At 49.1% G+C, this 18,566-nt stretch overlaps 1 protein-coding gene and 1 long non-coding RNA gene across 3 annotated transcripts in view; one reads left to right on the top strand and one right to left on the bottom strand.

Moving 5' to 3' along the window:
- gpc3 (glypican 3) overlaps positions 1-18,566 on the top strand; it is a 65,064-nt gene that overhangs the window by 34,374 nt on the left and 12,124 nt on the right. For both annotated transcript variants that reach the window (XR_008952078.1, XM_057043298.1), the window contains exons 3-6: positions 925-1,610; positions 7,256-7,398; positions 7,998-8,123; positions 11,036-11,147. Coding sequence is in view for 1 of the 2 variants with exons in the window: in XM_057043298.1 (XP_056899278.1) it covers positions 925-1,610; positions 7,256-7,398; positions 7,998-8,123; positions 11,036-11,147 (1,067 nt within the window). In the remaining variant the exon portion in view is untranslated. The remainder of the gene's footprint in view (positions 1-924; positions 1,611-7,255; positions 7,399-7,997; positions 8,124-11,035; positions 11,148-18,566) is intronic.
- Positions 5,378-7,491, bottom strand: LOC130531343 (uncharacterized). The gene is made up of 2 exons (XR_008952080.1): positions 7,222-7,491; positions 5,378-6,674 (listed from the first exon to the last, which is right to left on the bottom strand). It is a non-coding gene; the product is annotated as an uncharacterized LOC130531343 (long non-coding RNA).

Here is an 18,566-nt window from a genome sequence, read left to right as displayed (position 1 = left end):
GGATGGAACCATGCAAATAGCTTTAAATTAATGTTTGATTTTTATCATTACATTAGAGTAGATGTGTGTGTGTGTGTGTGTGTGTGTGTGTGGGGCTGCTGGCAATCTGCTCATTGATCACAGAGGGAGGTGTTCTGCAGACGCAGCAGGACAGCCATAGCCAGAAAATCTAAACAAATGTGCAGCACTTCCCCTCACACTCGCCCCAATATCCTTGAGAGTGTGTCCGGGCAGCTGCTGCTTTGTGCTGCTGCACGTGTGTATCGTGAGTGCAACGCTTCTTACTCTGCATCGCCTCCGTGCTGCTGCTCATGGGTGTTAGCTGGGAGTAACACATCTGCTTTTGTGACTTTTGTTGACCTCGCAAAGACTGTAAAAGGGAGAAATAATACAAAGGAATCGGAAAAATAATAAATAAAAGGCCCAGGAAAAGCACACCCTTCCATCAGCTTCATGAGACGCCGGCGGTTCCACCTCTCAACAGAGACGTAGTGGACCTGCAGCAGTATCAAAAGGGTTCCAGCCTATTATTCCTCAGTATCACTGACTCTTGGCTCCCTGCTAAGCCCGGTAATAGGGATTTAAATCCCCTCTGTTGTGAGGACCCTGCTCATTTTACTGTGGGATTGATGATAGAGCTCTCACTCCTTATGCCTCCATGTTGTTCAGACTTCACTGCTTTATCCCTGAAACAGCCCAGATTATTTACTTTCTTCACATTCGTCGCGCTCCAGCTCTTTATTCCCCTGTTCTGATCCGGGTCACGGCCGCCGTCATTCAGTAGCACATCAAGATTGGCGCTCTTTAGCAGACGCTCTTTCTTCTTCAGTCTCTTTGTTTCACGATGCGATGTCATTCTTTGGGTTTGTTCCTCTGTGTCTCACGTCTTCGCCTTATTAATCATACTCTCTCTCCTTCTTACAGAGGCGTTTGATTTGGTGCTGCGTCACGGACGAAACGCCACGCTGACCCTTCTGAAGTCAGAATTCCCGGGCCTCGGTACCGGAGCCCAGAGCTCCGTGGGGCAGCTCTTCATGGACATGTCCCTCTATATCCTGGGCTCCGACTCCTCGGTGGACCACATGGTGTCAGTGCTGTACGGCCGTCTCTTCCTCCTGACGTACCGCCGGCTGCTGGGCGCCAGCGTCCCTTCTGCGTCCGAGGAGTGTGTCAGAGGCGCCTGGAAAGACTCGGCGGCGTTCGGACCGTATCCCAAGCTGGTGACGACTCGCCTGTCTCGCTCGCTCCTCGCCACAAGAGTCTTCCTACAGGCACTGAACCTGGGCATAGAGGTTGTCAACACCACCAACCATCTGCGGCCCAGCCGGGACTGCAGCCGCGCCCTGCTCAGGCTGTGGTACTGCCCCCACTGCCAGGGCATCCTGGGACAGCCAGCCTGCAGAGGCTTCTGTCACACGGTGATGCACGGCTGCCTGGGGGGCGTCGCCGAGGTGCAGCCCCATTGGAAAAGCTACATAGACGGACTGGGCAAACTGGCAGGTTCCATGAGGGGGGAGCAGGACATGGAGGCTGTCGTCCTCCTTCTGCCGTCAATGATCAAACTGGCGCTGAAACACGCTGTGAACGCCCGCACCCGCCTCACTGCGCTGGTGAGTCTCACACTCAAGCACCACACGCACTTTGTAGCAGCTAGAACTGCGATTATAGATGTGATCTGGCGATGGTCAGAGGCAGGAAGGATGCAGTCAACATCCGCCAGGCAACAGTGGGGGGAGGCGAGAGGTGGCGTGGCAGATGCCCGGTGATCAGCTGTTTCACTGGCGTGAAGGTGGCACGGCACCCGTTCAGGTCTGTCAACGTTCACCTGACTTTCCCTCAAATGAGGTCAGGAAAATGTCGCGTTGGGTGGTTTATTTTTGGAGGAGGGCTCATGTTTTTCATCAGAGAAATGTTGGATTCATCCCAGCGATTGCTGAGGATTTAACCAAGGAGATCGTGGTCTCTCAGGGTCTCCATCCCATCATCAGGCAGTATAGAATCTTGGTACAGTTTTACTGGAGCTGCAGTGTCACACTGCTGGCTGGACCCTGTATAGCTGTCTCTGTTTAACAGATGCGTCCCACATTTGACTAGTCCCTGCTCAACACAGGCCGCTCTGATCATTAAACAAATAAACCCAATCCATTCTATTTCTGGAGACAATTCCGGTCAGAAGAGAAGCGTGCGAAGAAGCACACAGGCTATACCTGACCTACACCGTGAACCGAGGAGGGGGAGAACTAATGGCTGAGGGGAGGAAGAGTGCGCCGACAGCCAGACAGATTCTCCCAGCACGTCTCACTGAAACTTGTCTCTTGTTCATCAGCAGCCGCAGTGACCCGTAATGTGCGGTTTCCACTGCAATAAAACAGTCAAGCTTGCTCATAGCCCACACATAACAGGACCGTGAAGCGCTCATGAAAAATGGAGGCGCTGCCCTGGTGGCGACGGAGCCGGCTCGGCTTCCTGCCCCTCTACATCATGTGGAATCTTTCATTTTCACACCGCAAATCCCCCCAGTGACGAGGCTTTCGCTCGCAGCCCATCATTTATTAACACGTAGGTTGACCTCACTTGTTCGCCAGCGCGGGGGCACGGCTGCATCCATGATGTGCTGATGTTTGCCGAGCGTGTGAACCGCCCAAGACTAAAGACGAGACGGCCTGCGTGGCATTATTTGATACTGCAGCCGGAGTTACTGCAGACTGATGTGTTTGTGGCTGTACTGGTGATCACAGCACCGTGCGTGTGTGTGTGTGTGTGTGTGTGTGTGTGTGTGTGTGTGTGTGTGTGTGTGTGTGTGTGAGGTCTTCAGTGGCATCTGAAGACATCTTGCCTTCTCTACACTTGCATCAAAACAAACGCCCAAAACTACTGGATTAATCATTGATTAATCACTGATTCATCGGATCACTGATCAGCTTCACTGTTCAAAGACGTTGATCAATCACTGATTAATCAGTGTGTTCTTGGCCTGCTATCTAAACATTCTGGTTCTTTCACCTACTTTGCAAATATTCTTCTTTGCCAGCGATGTTGTTGTTTGTTATTAATAAAAGATTCCACTCATTTTGTAACTGATCCCTTCCTGCAGATTGCTGCAGCTCACTTTCACAGCATGATTTCGTTACCCTGAAGCACTCACACACTCACTAGATACAATCCTTTAAATCTCCTGATTTAGAATCCAACTGGTGCTCATTGATGGGAAGGGGGGGGGGGGGGGGGGGGGGGGTCTGCTGCGAGGTGGAGAGTCAGTGAGAAATTAATTAAAGTCATGTAGTGCTATGAATTAAAATCAATATAAAGGCCATAACGGTGTGTTTTCTGAAAAACAAACCAAAGGTCTCTGCAGCGCCTGCTGCTTTCTGTGTGTTTGTCCTGTTTTTATTCCAAAGGTTTGAATAAAAGGTTTAAGACAGATATTGCCTATTTACAGGCCCACTGCTCACTCCGTCTGAACTTTGATTTGGTCTTGTTTTGAGAAGAAAAAAATCAATGATCATGTTTCCATTAAATGGACAAGATGTAAGCAACAAGCAATAAAATGTGTTCAACGGGAAAATAGTCGAAAACACGTCCATGAAGGTGTGTGTGTGTGGGGGGGGGGACTGGGTGCTGGACCTTGAGGTGGAAACTGACCCTGCGTATGAGGACTAAATCCCTGTTTGTCCAAATACAATCCAAGCACAAACACACATTTTACCCATTGTGGAGCCCAAGGCCTGCGTTCCAGTGACAAGCAGATATTTAGCTGTGGGAGTCTCACATGAATGTCTTGAGCAGCATAAATCGATGACAGCAGGGTCGTCTCGTGTAAAATGAGTTTGCAGGAAGAAGCAAGAATCCAAATCTATCATGGTATCTGTTCTGATTCCCCCCCAGGAGGCACCAGAAACACAGATGATCAAACACACAGCCGCTGACACCAGATACCACGATGGGCTCTGAAGAGCTCTAATCCTAATGCTCAGAACCCTAATGTCTGTCATCCTAGATCGATAAAAAAATCCTTAAAACAACCCAAAACATATATTTTCTACTTATGGTAGTCAGTATTTTGTACTACACGACTGCTTCAGCTCAGAATTGGAGCATAAAGATCTTCTACTGTGGTTGCTGATCAGATATCTTATTAAACAGCTGCAGTGAATCTGATCTGGTATCACAACAAGCTAATGCAGCTATTTCACTCCTCGCCACGAAGGAAGGTGCGTGTATAACCTTTTAGAATTAACTGTGAAGCACAAAAAATATAGCGTTTTTATTTACCTCTATGCTTCAGCAGTGTTACAACAGACATTCATGGTACTTCAGTATGTTCTGCAGCTCTTGTAGTTCAGTGTGTGTGTGTGTGTGTGTGTGTGTGTGTGTGTGTGTGTGTGTGTGTGGCTGCTCTGTCTCTGTTGACCTGTTGTCAAAGCATTACAGAAGTGATGGGAGCGTCTCCATGGGTTGGGTTTTTTATATCAGGAGGGGGCCTGTTTCAGGGCTGGGGAGATGACCACTCATCATCCGCCAGCTGGCTCCCCAGAATGTTAACGTTGGTTTTCCATCCAGGAACGTAACTCCTGCATGAATCAAGCCGTGTTCAGAGAGACGGCGAGGGCAGCCAGAGCCCTGCAGCTCCAATCTATTCCGTGTCATCCTCACACTTCCCTCCTGGAGTTTGAAGTCATCCACCTTCATCTCCTCATCTCATCCTCATCATCCGTCTCTCTCCTTCAAACATGACCCACCCCTCCATTTCCCATTTATTTCTTTTCCTCTGGTTCTAACACAGAGAAGATGCATGATTTATGAAGCTCTATTTTTACCGGTTACCGAGGAGAAAGAGATGGGAGAGGCAGCGACAAAGAGGAGCAAAAAAAAGAGGGAGAAGAATGGATGAGTGTGAAGAGCGAGCCCAAGGGGAAGGAAGACAGGCGAGTGCAGAGGAGGCATCTATCACCCCGTGACCTTTTTGGCTAAAAATGAAGATCAGTTGCTGTTTGGGACAGAAATGTGACGGATTTGCTGCTGATTAAAGAGGGAGCGCGTCACCGCTGTGATGTCACACGCTGAATACAGCCCATAAAGTCACAAAATATCACAATTTATCGGTGAATACTTCATCCTCTATGTTGGTGGATCCGTGGGGTCGCCCAGTGGTGCCTCCTCTTCTGCTTCCTCACAAATATGTGTGTTTTTTGTGTTTTAGTCATTTTTGCAAATTTTGTTATGGCTTTTTCTTTTCAGGGGGTTGAAATACACACTTCAGTCCATCACCGTATCATCGTCTGTTCTGTGAACACGGGGTGAAGCAATTAAAATGCGCTGCATTTGTTTGTTTGTTTGTTTTTAAAGCATCACTTTAATCCAGAAACGAGACCACAAATTACACCAGTGCTTCATTTTTATTTCAACACACTGACAGTAGAGCCGCTAACATGGTGCTTTCCCTCTTATTCCTAAGTTAATGCCCATATTTCTGGCTCAGCCTGCTCCAGTCAACACGTAATGTAATTAGAAGAGCCAGTTTAAGACGAATGGCGTCGGGATGTGCCGAATCCCTCTGGGTCATCAATTCAAACAAACACTACTTCGTATTCGATCGGCGTCTATGGGAAACTCTAAATCATATTCTTTAAACTGCCTGCGGGATAATTGCAATATTCAAAGGCCAAAGACTTTTACAGTAGAAGCAAACGTTGGCCCAGACAGACCAGCTCGCACTCGCCCTCACTGGGAACGTGCCATCAAAAACCAGCTCTGTTTGATGGTGGAAGCTCAAATTAGAGCTTCCAACACGTAGAACTAAAGTAGGAGGTGATGTGCTGCCAAATAGTGACCCCCCTCACTCATGTCCTACAGGTTCCTGCAAGAATGGAGAGCAGCCATTTTTACTGCCATTGATTTGTTTAGAGATTCAATTTACGCCATTCTCATGAGGCGTTCTCCATGAGGAGCTATAAACCCTGCCGATACCATCATTTTTAGCTTCGTAACGCACCTGGATGGCGTTTGATCTCCACCAACTCTAGAAAACAAGCCCGAGCTGGTGGTTGGGCAGGCGGGGGCCGAGGAGCCCACGTGCTGAATCAGTTCTTCCCTTGTGCCACAACTCCCCTACGGCTACCCGGGAGCCCACGAGCAGAGCGAGGAACACAACTCCAGTCGCATTAATCACGGCCCATGGGAACGCCGGCGCTCGCTGGAGGCGCCGGAGTGCAGGAGAATTACACGAGAGGATGTGGAGGAAGAGAGCGAGGTGCCAGAGACAATGGGTGGACAGAGATGAATGTGTGCACATCACTGGATCTGCACATGTGGCGCTGATTCACCATGATCAGCCCAGATCCAGTACCGGTGCCGATAGATACATGTAGGTGTGTGTGTGTGTGTGTGTGTATAGAGTCATATTTATCAAGTTAACACATTATAATCCATCACAGTGATATGAGCACTTATTATGGTTTCTGCTTGGTCTGCAGAACCCCCTCTCTCTTTATCCTCCTCTCTCTCTCTCTCTCTCTCCGTCTGTCTGTCTGTCTGTCTCTCGGTCAGTCAGACAAAGATGTTCTCTCCAAAGCGTCTCTATCCGCCCGCATCCACGGCGACGCCTGCTTGTTTCCCCTCCGAGCCTGAGTGGACCGGGTCACTGCGACGCAGCGGGACACAACCTTGGCCGGCATCTTTGGGGAAATTAAAGCGCCGTCAAGTCATTAAAGCACAACCTAAACATCAAGGCCATTTGCATTTTTATTGCACCTGAAAAGAATCTGGCGAGCTCATTATCTCTGCGAGACAGAAGGGTCCTCGTGTTTATTGTGCTGGTGTCATCCCACGTGGAAACACGGTGGCATTTAACTGGCGAGGGGAGAAGCAGCGGAGAGGCCTAATTTGGCGCTTCGGTTTCGGCAGTCTTGTGATTACAAATTTGTACAAGCCAGAAAGGCCTGGCAGGAAATACAATAACTTGTTTGTTATGCAAATCCTCCCCCACCTTTATCCCTCCCAAAAATAAACAGACTCTAACAGACGGCGGTTTACGGAGGGGCTCAGCTGAGTAAGGTCGGTGGTTTTGCCTCCTGACAGGTTCCTGCTGTCTGCAGTGTCAGCGTTTGAATAAACAGGCTTACTGGGAGCAATGAAACACAAGTGTGTGTGTGTGTGTGTGTGTGTGTGTGTGTGTGTGTGTGTGTGTGTGTGTGTGTGTGTTGGGAGGGGGGGTTTGCTCACTCCTGATCTCTCCGTTCTCCGCCGTCCTCTGCAGGTGAGCGGCATCTGTGGAAACGCTCCCCAGCGGGTCTCTCGCTCGGTCCCAGCTCCGCCTCTGCAGCCTCCCGCCGCACTGTCGGCCCGCAGCGTCCAGACCCCCTCACCGGACTCTGACGAGACCCTGGCCGGCCTCCGCAGGTGAGGCAACCAGGAACCCAGGAACCAGAGGGAGACCTTTCCAGATGCTGGTGCAGTGTTCTCCTCTCCAGCCCTACAGGGGCCAGGATGTATGGGGGGGGGGGGGGGGGGGGAGATGTATGGGGGGGAGATGTATGGTCCCTGACAGTGTTGACAGGGTGTTTCTTGGTTCTTTGTGACTCCTTCCCTCTCTCTCTCTCTCCTCTCTCGCCCCCTCTCGCTCCCTCCCTCTGTCTCTCTCTCTCCTCTCTCGCCCCCTCCCTCTGTCTCTCTCTCTCCTCTCTCGCCCCCTCCCTCTCTCTGTTTCTCTCTCTCTACTCATCTCTACTGGTGCAACAACAAGCTTAAAAGACCAGCGTAATAATACTTACTGGGCCTGCTGGTCTCAGCAGCACAATAGTCAGATTATAGCTGACGAGGAATAAAGTCATAAAGCTCCATCCCCTCTTTTATTTCTACCTTGAGTTTGTGTCTTTGTTGCACTCCATTGCCAACTGTATTATCCCTCTCATCTTCTCCCCTGCTGGTGTGTGAGTCGCAATCATAATAGCTCACATTTCCATCGTTTTAAGTTGAACTTCTCCTTTCAACCGCTTCAGGGAGTTCATATCCAGCCTGAGGGGCTTCAACTCCTTCTACAGCGGCCTGGGGGAGGCGCTGTGCAGCCGTGAGGCTGCTGCATCCAACCACTCCCTCTGCTGGAACGGCCAGGAGATGACAGACAGGTACGTCAGCCTTGGAATTACGTGTGCGTGTGTGTGTGTGTGTGTGTGTGTGTGTGTCCATATTGAGCAGCAAAATATGCATTGAACTAGCAAGGTGAGGACATTTTGACTGGTTCACAGAACTTCAAAGGATTGTTTGAACGTTAAGACATGGATTTAAGGTTTAGGTTAGAACTGGCTCTAGGTCAGGGTCAAGGTCGGGGTCAGGGTCAGGCAGTAGTTGGGAGGTTTAGAGTAGGGAGATGGGTAATATATTATGTCTTTAAAAGTCCTCACAAGGGTAGAGGTGCAGCGTTGTAGTGGGGCCCAGGTCCCAGCATGTGGAGCGCATGCAGGATCCTGCACATCACTCCAGACTCACCCTCTCATTTGTTCGACATCATCCCTCATTATCCTCCTAAATTGGATTTTCATTTTCATATTGTCTGACAGATAGGTGGGGGTAATAATCCCAGGAGGGGCGGGGCCTGCGCGACGTTATCTGCGCCGCTAATTGTGGCACTTTTTATCAGACGTGTTTACCGTCCCACCTGGAGCTAAGATCAGAGGGAGCAACACTTCTCAGCATATCAAAGAGGCGTTCCACTCCAGCTGCAGTAACAGATCTGTGTCAACTCACATTATATTTCCATCCCTCCTCTGGATCTGACGACAGAATCGACCTCTGCAGAGCTGATACACGCCAAAGATAAGCCGCGTGTCAACGCTGAACGCTTAATTAAGGGACAGAAGAAAGTTGACGCTGCAGGGGGAAGATGGAAAAGAAGCAGGCTTGGGCTGCTCTCGCCCAGCTCTGAGCGGATGAAGAGCGCACCACTAAAAGGTTTAGAACGTGGCCGCATCCATGCACACGCCTGTGTGGCTGAGCTCATCCCACGTGACCTTTGAAGGGGAAAAAGGGTCAGGAATAAGAATATGAAAGGTGAACCAACATATGTAGCATTTCAGTGCGTTCTTCGTCAATAAATAAGTGTGTTTCCCGTCTCCTGACGTCATGACTCACTCATGAAACAGCACTAATCAGTGAGTGTGAACGCATCACATTAACCCGCTGTAACGGCCCAGCTGTGGGGTGTCGCTGGGGGTTTTAGGCTGTCTTGAGTGACATCAGGAGTTGAGGAATAAATATCATTTTCAACAGGATTATAGAGTGAAAATAGCTCTATATTTAGGCAATAAACAGCAGATACTTGCTTTGATGCAGGCTTATGTGAACATTTATCAGCTAAACGTCATTTTCACGTCAGCTATGCTAATAGCTGGGGGAAACAGACGGAGTTCTGCTTTGTTACGGCTTCAAACGTAACCGACTTCTATAAAGATCCCATTTGTACCCTTAGTTAAGGTCATCTTACAGTAAAGACCCTGTAATATTCAGGGTCAAAGGTTAACAACAGCACCTGCACCTTTCCAGAAGTAGATGACTTAATTCAGTGCAATGAGTTATTTTTCTTTTTTGTTTGTTTAAAATGGAGCACGGGGACTGTCACACTCACAAGAGGCTTAAAGAGATGTGAAGCCGGTGTGACCATGGCAACTATCAGTTAGTGCGAATATAGACACACAAGCGCTGTATGGAAAGGACAAATAAAACAAATGCTGTCATCTAAAGATGGGACAGGAGCCCAGCGGTAGTAACAGCAGGGCTGTGTGAGAGCCGGGGGGGCTGAAGGTGTGAGCAGGCGGTGTGAAGAGTGCCAGACTCCATCACGAGCTGCTTTAACACCTGCACTCGTGCACTCTTCTCTTCTTTTGTGTCTCTTCCAGCGCGAGAGACGCCGTCCAGCATGGACCCGACAGCCTGATAATTGATCTGCTGGCAAGGAACAAAGAGAAATAAATAAATAAACCGAATGACCCGTTCATTAGTGGCGGCCATGAGTCCATCTACTGTGGGAAGCAGCTCAAACACAGGCGCTACCCTGCTAAATAAAGGGGATCTTCACCCCCTGTGGTCGCTGCTCTGTCTTGATTTAAATCTGTCTCCTCTAATCTGCCATCATCGACCCATATTTCCTCTTTTCATAATGGCTCACTAATCTCTCTATTATTAATGCAATAATTAGCAGCAGAGAGGAACTGAGATCATTCCTAATAAGGAGAATAAATATCAGGGGAAATGTAATTTGAGTGTAATGGAAAGTCTAAAGGGGAGCAGCAGACTGATAAATGAGACGCCAGGTAAAAACGTGTGTGCGTGTGTGTGCGTGTGTGACTTCAAGCGTGCATGTTTACACGTCTTAACAACCTTTCTAAGCTGTCTCTACCTCTCACTTTGGCAGCGCTACGTTATTATTGGCAGATCCTCTGAATGTGTCACAGTCAAAAGTGCGAGTTTAGCTTCCCTGAAGTTGTGCTCATCTGGGTAGGAAGGGGTTAATTCCTGCACCTTCCAAAGGGGAAGGGAAAAAAACTGCAGAAAAGTGTGAGCTGGCCTCCTTCTGCTGGGGCCTTAACAAAGAAATGTTTGAGACGTGTGAACACCTGCCTCTGATCCATCACTGCTAAGCAGGACAAAACTGCTCCTTTTAAACACTAAACCTGATTTAAATCCAGTTGCTGACGCACAGAAATCACAAAAGGGTCGCAAAAGAATTGTAAAGACGTGATATTTCTACTTCCTGTCCCTTCTTACTGTTTAAACTTAATATCCAAAAGACTCCTTTGAGGGACATCCTGATGATGCTGCTGCAACATCAAAAATACATAAAAATTATGGATGAAGCAGCTTCAGGGAGGGAAACTTAAGTCTATTATTACGATTTGAATGAGTGAGCTCTTCCCTCCTCCGACACTAGATGGCGCTAACCAGCCGGATGTGCGGGCACCTGTGCACAAGGCTGCCGCGAGCTTTCTAATATCAGTGAAATTCCTTTAAACACTGACTCAGTGTTTCCGTCTGGTCCTGTCAGGTTCCCCGGACCTGGCCTGAAGAGATTGCACCCCGGCACCGAGTCCAGAGGCAATAAACCCCCTGAGCCTGTCATCAGCCAGATAATAGACAAACTCAAACACATCAACCAGGTGAGCCGTGCATGTGTGCGTGCGTGCGTGCGTGCGTGTCCCTTTCGTTTGTGTGAACCTGTTCCATTGCAGCCTCCTCTGAGCTCCCCCTGGACCCAAAACCAGAAAAGTGAAGGTGAGAATTTAAAAATTCTGTTTTATTATAATTCCCCCCAGAGAAACTCAACAAGGTCACGACTTTGAATCAAAGTAAATCAAGACACTTCAAACAGAATCTGTGAGTCCGACAAGAAGACAGGAACCGTGTCGTCCAGGTCCAGATGGGATTCTGACAGAGACACGGGCGCGCTCACACATTTTCTTCCGCTCGTCTCACTTTGCTCTGAGCGCTGCAGGCCCGCTCTCCTTAGATCCGGTGTGGACGTCCCCCTGTGGACACATGATAAAAATACAGATGTTTTGCTGCAAGGCCCTGTTTTAAGGCTGGATTACCTGTAAGGAAAAGAAAAGGTGCCGTTTCCCCAGTGAATATCAGCATCACTGCAGCGGGACAAAAGCACCCAGGCTCACACACGTGTCACATTTTCCAAACCTCCTAATTCCCAGATATTTACAGCATGGTTCCTTACAGCTTTATGCGATGTCCCAAACATGAAATTCTTGAGTAATTGAGTAACTGGGGACACGCTAACGGCTAAAGTAAAAATGAATGATCCATGTGAATCATATAAACAGAACAGGCACTCACACGCATCAGTATCGCCATAAGGTTAAGAAATCCTTACGGAATCTGGCAGTTAATGAGACTGGATTTTTTACAGCGTGTCCAACAGAAGTGGACTAAACCCTGTAAAGTAGACAAGCACAGAGCAGAATGGTGCTCTCACCAGTAAAGAGCCAGGTCCTGTGTTACTGGCCCAGACCGTCTCTGTTTAAAACGCAACATACTGTTAGGACCAGGTGGCATTTCTCTGGTTTTCACTCGTAAATGTAGGATAAGATTAAAAGGGAGGCTTGGTTGAAATATGATTTAGAGACTTTATTTCAATAAAGCTTCCCGGCTTTAATCACGATAATGATCATAAGCTGCTCCAGTGCAGACTGTTTACCATGAGGATCTGATAAAGCTTTGATGAGCGTGTGTTTCAGACGGCGTGTACATAATCTCCTCGGAGGTATGTCATTTACAGGCGTTTTCCTGCTTCATTCCGCCCGCTTGCGCCGCCGCGCGAGTTTTTAATCGGCTGTCTGAAAACCCGAACAGGAGAGTTAACTAAGTTTCTGCTTGAACTTCCCTTTGGATCCCGACATCAGTGGGCTGGATCCACATCTGACAAAAGGCTGCCTGCGCTTGATCGAATACTTCATGCGAAGTAAAACAGCCTTTGACTCAAAGCCACTTGTGCGGGAATCAGATTACAGAAAATACTTGTGATTATTACACATTACAGTATGATGCAATGTGATACAATAATCCCGCCATAAAAAAACTCCCCTTGTTAAATTTAACGTCTTTTGAAGTTTCTGGTGTTGACGTTGAGGTGGAGCTGTTCCTTTGGTTCTCTCCCTGTATTTTGTATGTTTTTCAGCAGTATTTTAGAGGCGCCTTTAGCTAAATGCTAATATTAGCATTCCGACGTCCCTCAACAGCTTAAGCGAGCACACTTTGCACAAGATCTAGCAGGTTTTCTGCACGTGGGGCAGACCACGGAGGCTGTTTCGTGAAGCCACTGGATCTGGAATAGCCTAGCGTTTCCTGATCCTGCCTGTGAGCCAACGTGGCGTAAACATCCTGTGGAGGTGCTGGAGAAAGTGATGTGGAGTTAAAAGCAGCTTTACAAGGTCTCCTCCCTGCCGGTGGAGAGACCACCAGCTCGGGACGTTGCCCAGCTTAAAAACAAATGTTGTAATTAACCACCTGATATGAGAGCCCAGGCCCGATTCACAGATAATTGCTTTCATCTGCCCCGTTTCTACGGAGAGGATGAGGACGGGCCAACAATCAGATGGTATGTAATGTTCCTGGAAGTCAACCAGGAGGAGCACAATGCATGAATTTAGGTCTTGTGATGTCGTACGTACGGGATGTTCAGAGCTGCAGGCTGTAGGATTCTGATCTGACTGGATCACAGCAGACTCTTGACTGTAGGCCTCAGCTCCACACTCAGGCCCCTCCCATATCCATTACACGTCCAAGGGGGCTCTTTTATGCTACACATTCACCACTCAAGTGCACAATATTCACCCTCGACTGTGAAGAAAATTTCTCCCAACTTGAGCTGACCCACTTTCTAACAATCGGTCTCGGCCCAAAGCCTGCGAGACTGAAACACAAGTGATGTTCCGTGGAGACGGGAGCGTGACATCACCCCCGTCCAACAAAAGTCCTGCTCTTAGGAGTAGTCACCCAAAAAAAGATTCTTTCCCTCTGCGCTCTCCTCCCTTTTCCAGAAGCCCCAGAACTGCGTCCACGTCTCCGGGAGTATTTTTAGATGTCACCTGGTTCCGTGCAGGGGTACGGAGGAGGCTACCGGACCACTCCAGCCTCCTCCTGGGGGGCGACTTTACCCAGCCGCCTCAGCCACAGTCCACTTCCTTCACCTCGGTGATGGCGGGTGCGTAAATGCAGCAGAACCGTCGCACAGTTGCTGTTTATCATTGTAGCGGCTAAACTAAACACCAGACAGGACGGAGCTTATAAAACATTCACTCCTGCCTGGAGCGCCCGCCGGCTCCCTAAGCCCGGTTTAGTGAACTGGGCTCTGTAAATGGATGAACGGCGACAGCTTTCATCTTCTGGTTATTGCTTCTCTACTCGCAATCATTAACCAGCGCGGGACTGCGGCGCCACGGACATGCTTACACCATGTTCCAAACTCCCGTGTGTGGTCCCGTCTGCGCGCCGCAGCCTGTATATGTTAAAGCTGACAAAAGCAGGGGCCGGGCCACATTCTCCCGGGCCCCAGCTGACAATATTTGCGACGAGGGTCTCGCTGTGCCTTCGCCGCTCTATTAATACTTTGGCGGCGTGAAAACCGACCTGAGCTGGTTCCCTTGCGCGAAGGCAGCGTTCCCAAATTAGAGCATATTAGTTTGGTGATGTGTTCTTGTTCTGAGCAGTTTGTTTTTCCAGAACATCTGTTTAGCTTCCCAGAGTATCAGATTTCTCGTCTCGGCGTTTAATCTCACAGGAGATGGTTGAGCTCGCGGTGAAATAGGCCAATTATGAGACCGGCCTTTGATTACAGAGCACGCCCCCCCACCATCCCTTTGGTTCTGGAGGGTCAGACCTCATTGGATTATTCACACAGCCTCTTCCTGGTTGCACGTCTCAAGACTCGCGCACAGAAGCCTCCATTTTTCATTCGCTTTGCAGGCTTTATCGGCCGTTATAGCTTCCTGCTTGTTGCTCCGCAGCTCTCCAGCTGTGCTGAGTTGTGTGTGACAGACTCCAGTTCTGTCACCCTCCTCCTCCTCCTCCTCCTCCTCCTCCCCCTCTGCATAGTTCTTAAACCCTAAATTCCCCTCCTCTCCTCTCGGCTTCCTAGTCTAATTAAAGCCAGGACCTGGGAAAATCCTGCAGGTAGGAGGAATCCACAGTGGAAAATAAACCAGAGCCTAAGCGCCACGAATTCCATCACGCAGCCTGACTTCCTCTGGGCCACCGGAGCCTGGCCAGTGTGTTCTTGACACCTTGTACATGCGTACACAGATTACACCTTTGAATATAGAGCTCACACACTTGTGCTAAGACCGTCTTGACTGCAGGCACTTGAAGCAGTTCATGGCGGCCACACATGGACGCAGGTATAATTATAGCAAATATCGGAGGCAGAGCCGCTCCGGCGCAGCAGCAACAGATCCCGTTCCGGTGACTTTGCTCCCAGGCAGACTAATAGACACCACGGGTGTCAGACGAGCCCTGCTGTTTTGTAAACGTACACGCGCTAACCTGGCCATTATGCTCTCTCCAGTCAAAGAGTCTGCGATGTGTTTGATGTTATTTACTGAGGGCTTTGGAGGCACTATTTAATAGATGCCCTCAGGGTCTTTGTCCTCTCGCCTGCCCGCTTTTATGTGTGTGAAGAACAACTGATGTGGAAATGGAGGTGGAAGGAGGGCTGCTCTGCTGGCGTGTATGAGATCAGGCATAAGCTGTGAGGGCTTCTTAAATGAGGTGTGACACCTGGTCTGAGGATCTGGACACACACACACACACACAATGTCCTTTCATCTACCCGAAACTGCGCTAAGTTTTTATCATTATTGTTATTATTACTATTGGTAGTAGTAGTGACCAACACACACACACACGCACCTCCCACTGTGGCTTTCACCCCCGCTGGCTAAGAGGTCAGACAGAGCATTTGAGGGTCTTTTCCCTCCCAATTAGTTTGCCTGGTAATGAGGCTTAAACAGAGCGTCTACCATTGCCACCCATTCCTCCTCACCTCCGTGACCCCCTAACACACACACACACACACACACACACACACACACACACTAACCACCACCATTAGCCCTGAGGTCTGAACCCCCCCATTTAGCGCTCCACCCCTTTGCTCCCACACCACTATCACTCCACTGGGTATAATTACCGAGCAGTTGGCTTATAAAAACCCTGCTGCACAAGCCAGGCACCAGGCACTATGGGCAGGAAGCAGCACACACTCCTCTGAATGCGTGTGTATGACGCTTTCGTGTGTTTTAATCTAATATTTCTGAGCAAACAGAAGCCCAAGCAGCAGAGGATCCCTCCTCAGCCCTGCTAGGATCTATATCCTGTACTTGTTGTCACTGGGCATAATCATGAGTTACTGTGTAAGAGGATCCTCCAGAGGGGTCAGGGGTCACACTTCCCGTTTCCTGTCTCTGCTGGGTCATCAGAGGGCCTTCCCTGTGAAGGTCAGGGATCTTCTCTGCCTTTTGTTTGGCGTGGCTTTTCTCTCGGGGGGGTCGAAACAGCATTGGGGCTCTGCACTAACTCACATTTTAACTCCGCATTAAAAACTCAACTCACAAGTGTGTTTCCTTTCAGCCATTTTCTCTTTATCTGTGCAGCAACAGTAGTGGTCCAACAACAGAGCCATGGGGCTGACCTGGGGCTCTGGGAGACATCAGCACATCCGTCTCTGTCACACACGACTCTGGGACCCAGGGCTGTCTGAGGGCCATGATTTGCTCTGGAGAACACAGCACTGACCCAATGACCGTGTGCTGAGGAGCGTCATTAATATGATCAGAACAGGGGCATTAATTCCACAGGGGACAGTTTCTACTGCTGCAGGGTCCCCTCCTCTCTGCTGAGCAGAATCTCAGACGTATCCAGGACAGAAAATACCCTCGTTGACTTAACTGTGTGTGTGTGTAATGTATAGATTATGCAACTTTATGGCCTCTGTGGTTTAATGCAAATGTCATCAGCCAGCTCTTACATGCTCCCGTTAGATTATGGGTTGGAATAAGGCGAGGTGGACGGCTGGTGTTATTAGTGCGTCTTCCGGGGGGGCACCTGAGGGACATGACTCCTCAGACCCTCATTTGACATGCCTACCCATAATGCTTCTGTCAGTGCTGAGCTTCTAAAACCGCCACCTGTGGCACAGTGGAGGTGGGTTCTGTGGTAGAATCTCATTTGGGTTCCTCTTGGATGTCGCACTGATGTCACAGTCACGTGGACCCCAGCAAACTCTAGTGGGACCAGTATGATGGCACTGGGCAGGTCTGGCTCCCCACGCTCTCTTCTCTCTTCTCCTCACACCGCTGCTGCTGCACTCTATTAAATGGTCATTTCTTTTTATTATTTTTGCTAAGATTCCAACACCATGACTGTTGTTAAAGGGCCAGCGTCTCAGTATTTAGAAACATCATCTTCGTTTCATTCGATTCATCTTTCTAATACTGTTATACAGCGTCTATCACTATCAAGATTTGTCTCCAGATGCTTTACAGAAAACCAGGGCCTGGGCCTGGAACACTCCCCTTTAACAGGAACAAACCTCGAGCAGGACCATGCTCATTGTCTTCTTTGCATTTGTCTTCTATTCCCAGAAATAATCTTAAGGAGCCTGATGTGAAAGCTCCCAGTGTTCCAGGCCACCGTGAGAACATGGTTGAAGAACTCTTCCAGAATAGTGACATATCTGTTTGTAAAAAACTATTTACTCTGTGGAAACTCAAACAAATGATGAAACCTGAGCTCCAATATCGGTGCGCTCTCCGGAACACGTCACTCAATATTCTACTTGAATTTTCACCACAGGCTTTAGAAAACATCCACAGGAGCTTTAAGGTTTCGGTCCAGCTGACGGGAGCGGTTGAATTAATGTTGCGATCTTAACATTTAACAGTCCAGACATTCTGTCCAGGCGAAAGGAAAACAACCTCACCAGCTCAGACGACCGTGGACGTGTCCGTCCCGCTGGAATGGAGAGCTCCGTTTTTTTCCCCTCCGGTTGCTCCGGTCCAACTGGAATTACCATCAGGAAATTAATCTCGTCTGCATTAACTGTCTGAGGCTCCGCTGCCTGTGTGCGACTGCTCAAGCACGGGCAGCTGGGGACGGACGAGAACAGAGAGGAAGGCGAGGTCAGAGGTCGGTAGGAGCTGGATGAACGAGGCAGGGTTTATCAGCCGAAACAGGGTTCGCTCTTTTTACCTCCAGTGTCCCTCTTTTCTACTCCAGCAGCTCTTCTGGGCACAGAATTTAATGGAATTCAGTTTAAAATTGGTTGTTGATCTTTGAACACAAGCTCCAATGTCAAGGTTACACAGGTCACGTGAAGATAGGCGGCATATTAATTAAACCCGGACGTGATCGTTGCTCGTTTTCCGAGCTAGATCCTTTACGGAAGATGGTGACACGGAGATTCCGGTGGGAAGAGCTGCTGTTCTAGTGGAAACATGCAGCAGAGCAGGGCTGACTTACTTCTCTCAGAATCCTAATTTTCTTTTAGAACGTAGCCTCGGGTAGGCAGGGGTCTGTTTGGGTACTGGGAACCGAGGCCTGAAGTTCTGTAGATTAGATTTGCAGACAAGATGTGTTGAGCATTGATAGAAACATTCGGGGAAGCAAATTCCGCCCGAGCCGAGTCATGAGCAGCGTGTCCAGACATGTTTTATGCGTAAAGAGGACATAACACAGGGTCTGATTGCAGCCACACACGCGATCGAGAATCCCCTTTTTTCTAGATCCCTCATATCCCTGCAGCGTCCTCTAAAGGTTTTCATTTCACTTCACAAAATATGTTTGTGTTTTTTTGCTGTTTTTATATCATTTGGACTGAGACGTCCACCCCGACCTCCATGCTGGCTCAGCCGGGTCCGGAGCTGTGGAGCTCAGCGGCAGCCGTCATGTTGAACACTGACCCGACGCAGAGATCGGGTCACGTGTCAGACTTGTGGTTTCTGCGTCTCTGGCCGGCGTTCAGCAGCTAGCCACTTGTTTGGACCTCGCATGTGGCCTTTGAACCCGCCTTT

This window comes from Takifugu flavidus, chromosome 9 (assembly GCF_003711565.1).
Source record: "Takifugu flavidus isolate HTHZ2018 chromosome 9, ASM371156v2, whole genome shotgun sequence".
In the NCBI taxonomy this organism is placed as follows: domain Eukaryota; kingdom Metazoa; phylum Chordata; class Actinopteri; order Tetraodontiformes; family Tetraodontidae; genus Takifugu; species Takifugu flavidus.
Note: the sequence above shows the minus strand (reverse complement) of the source record. Positions and strands in the feature narration are given on the sequence as shown.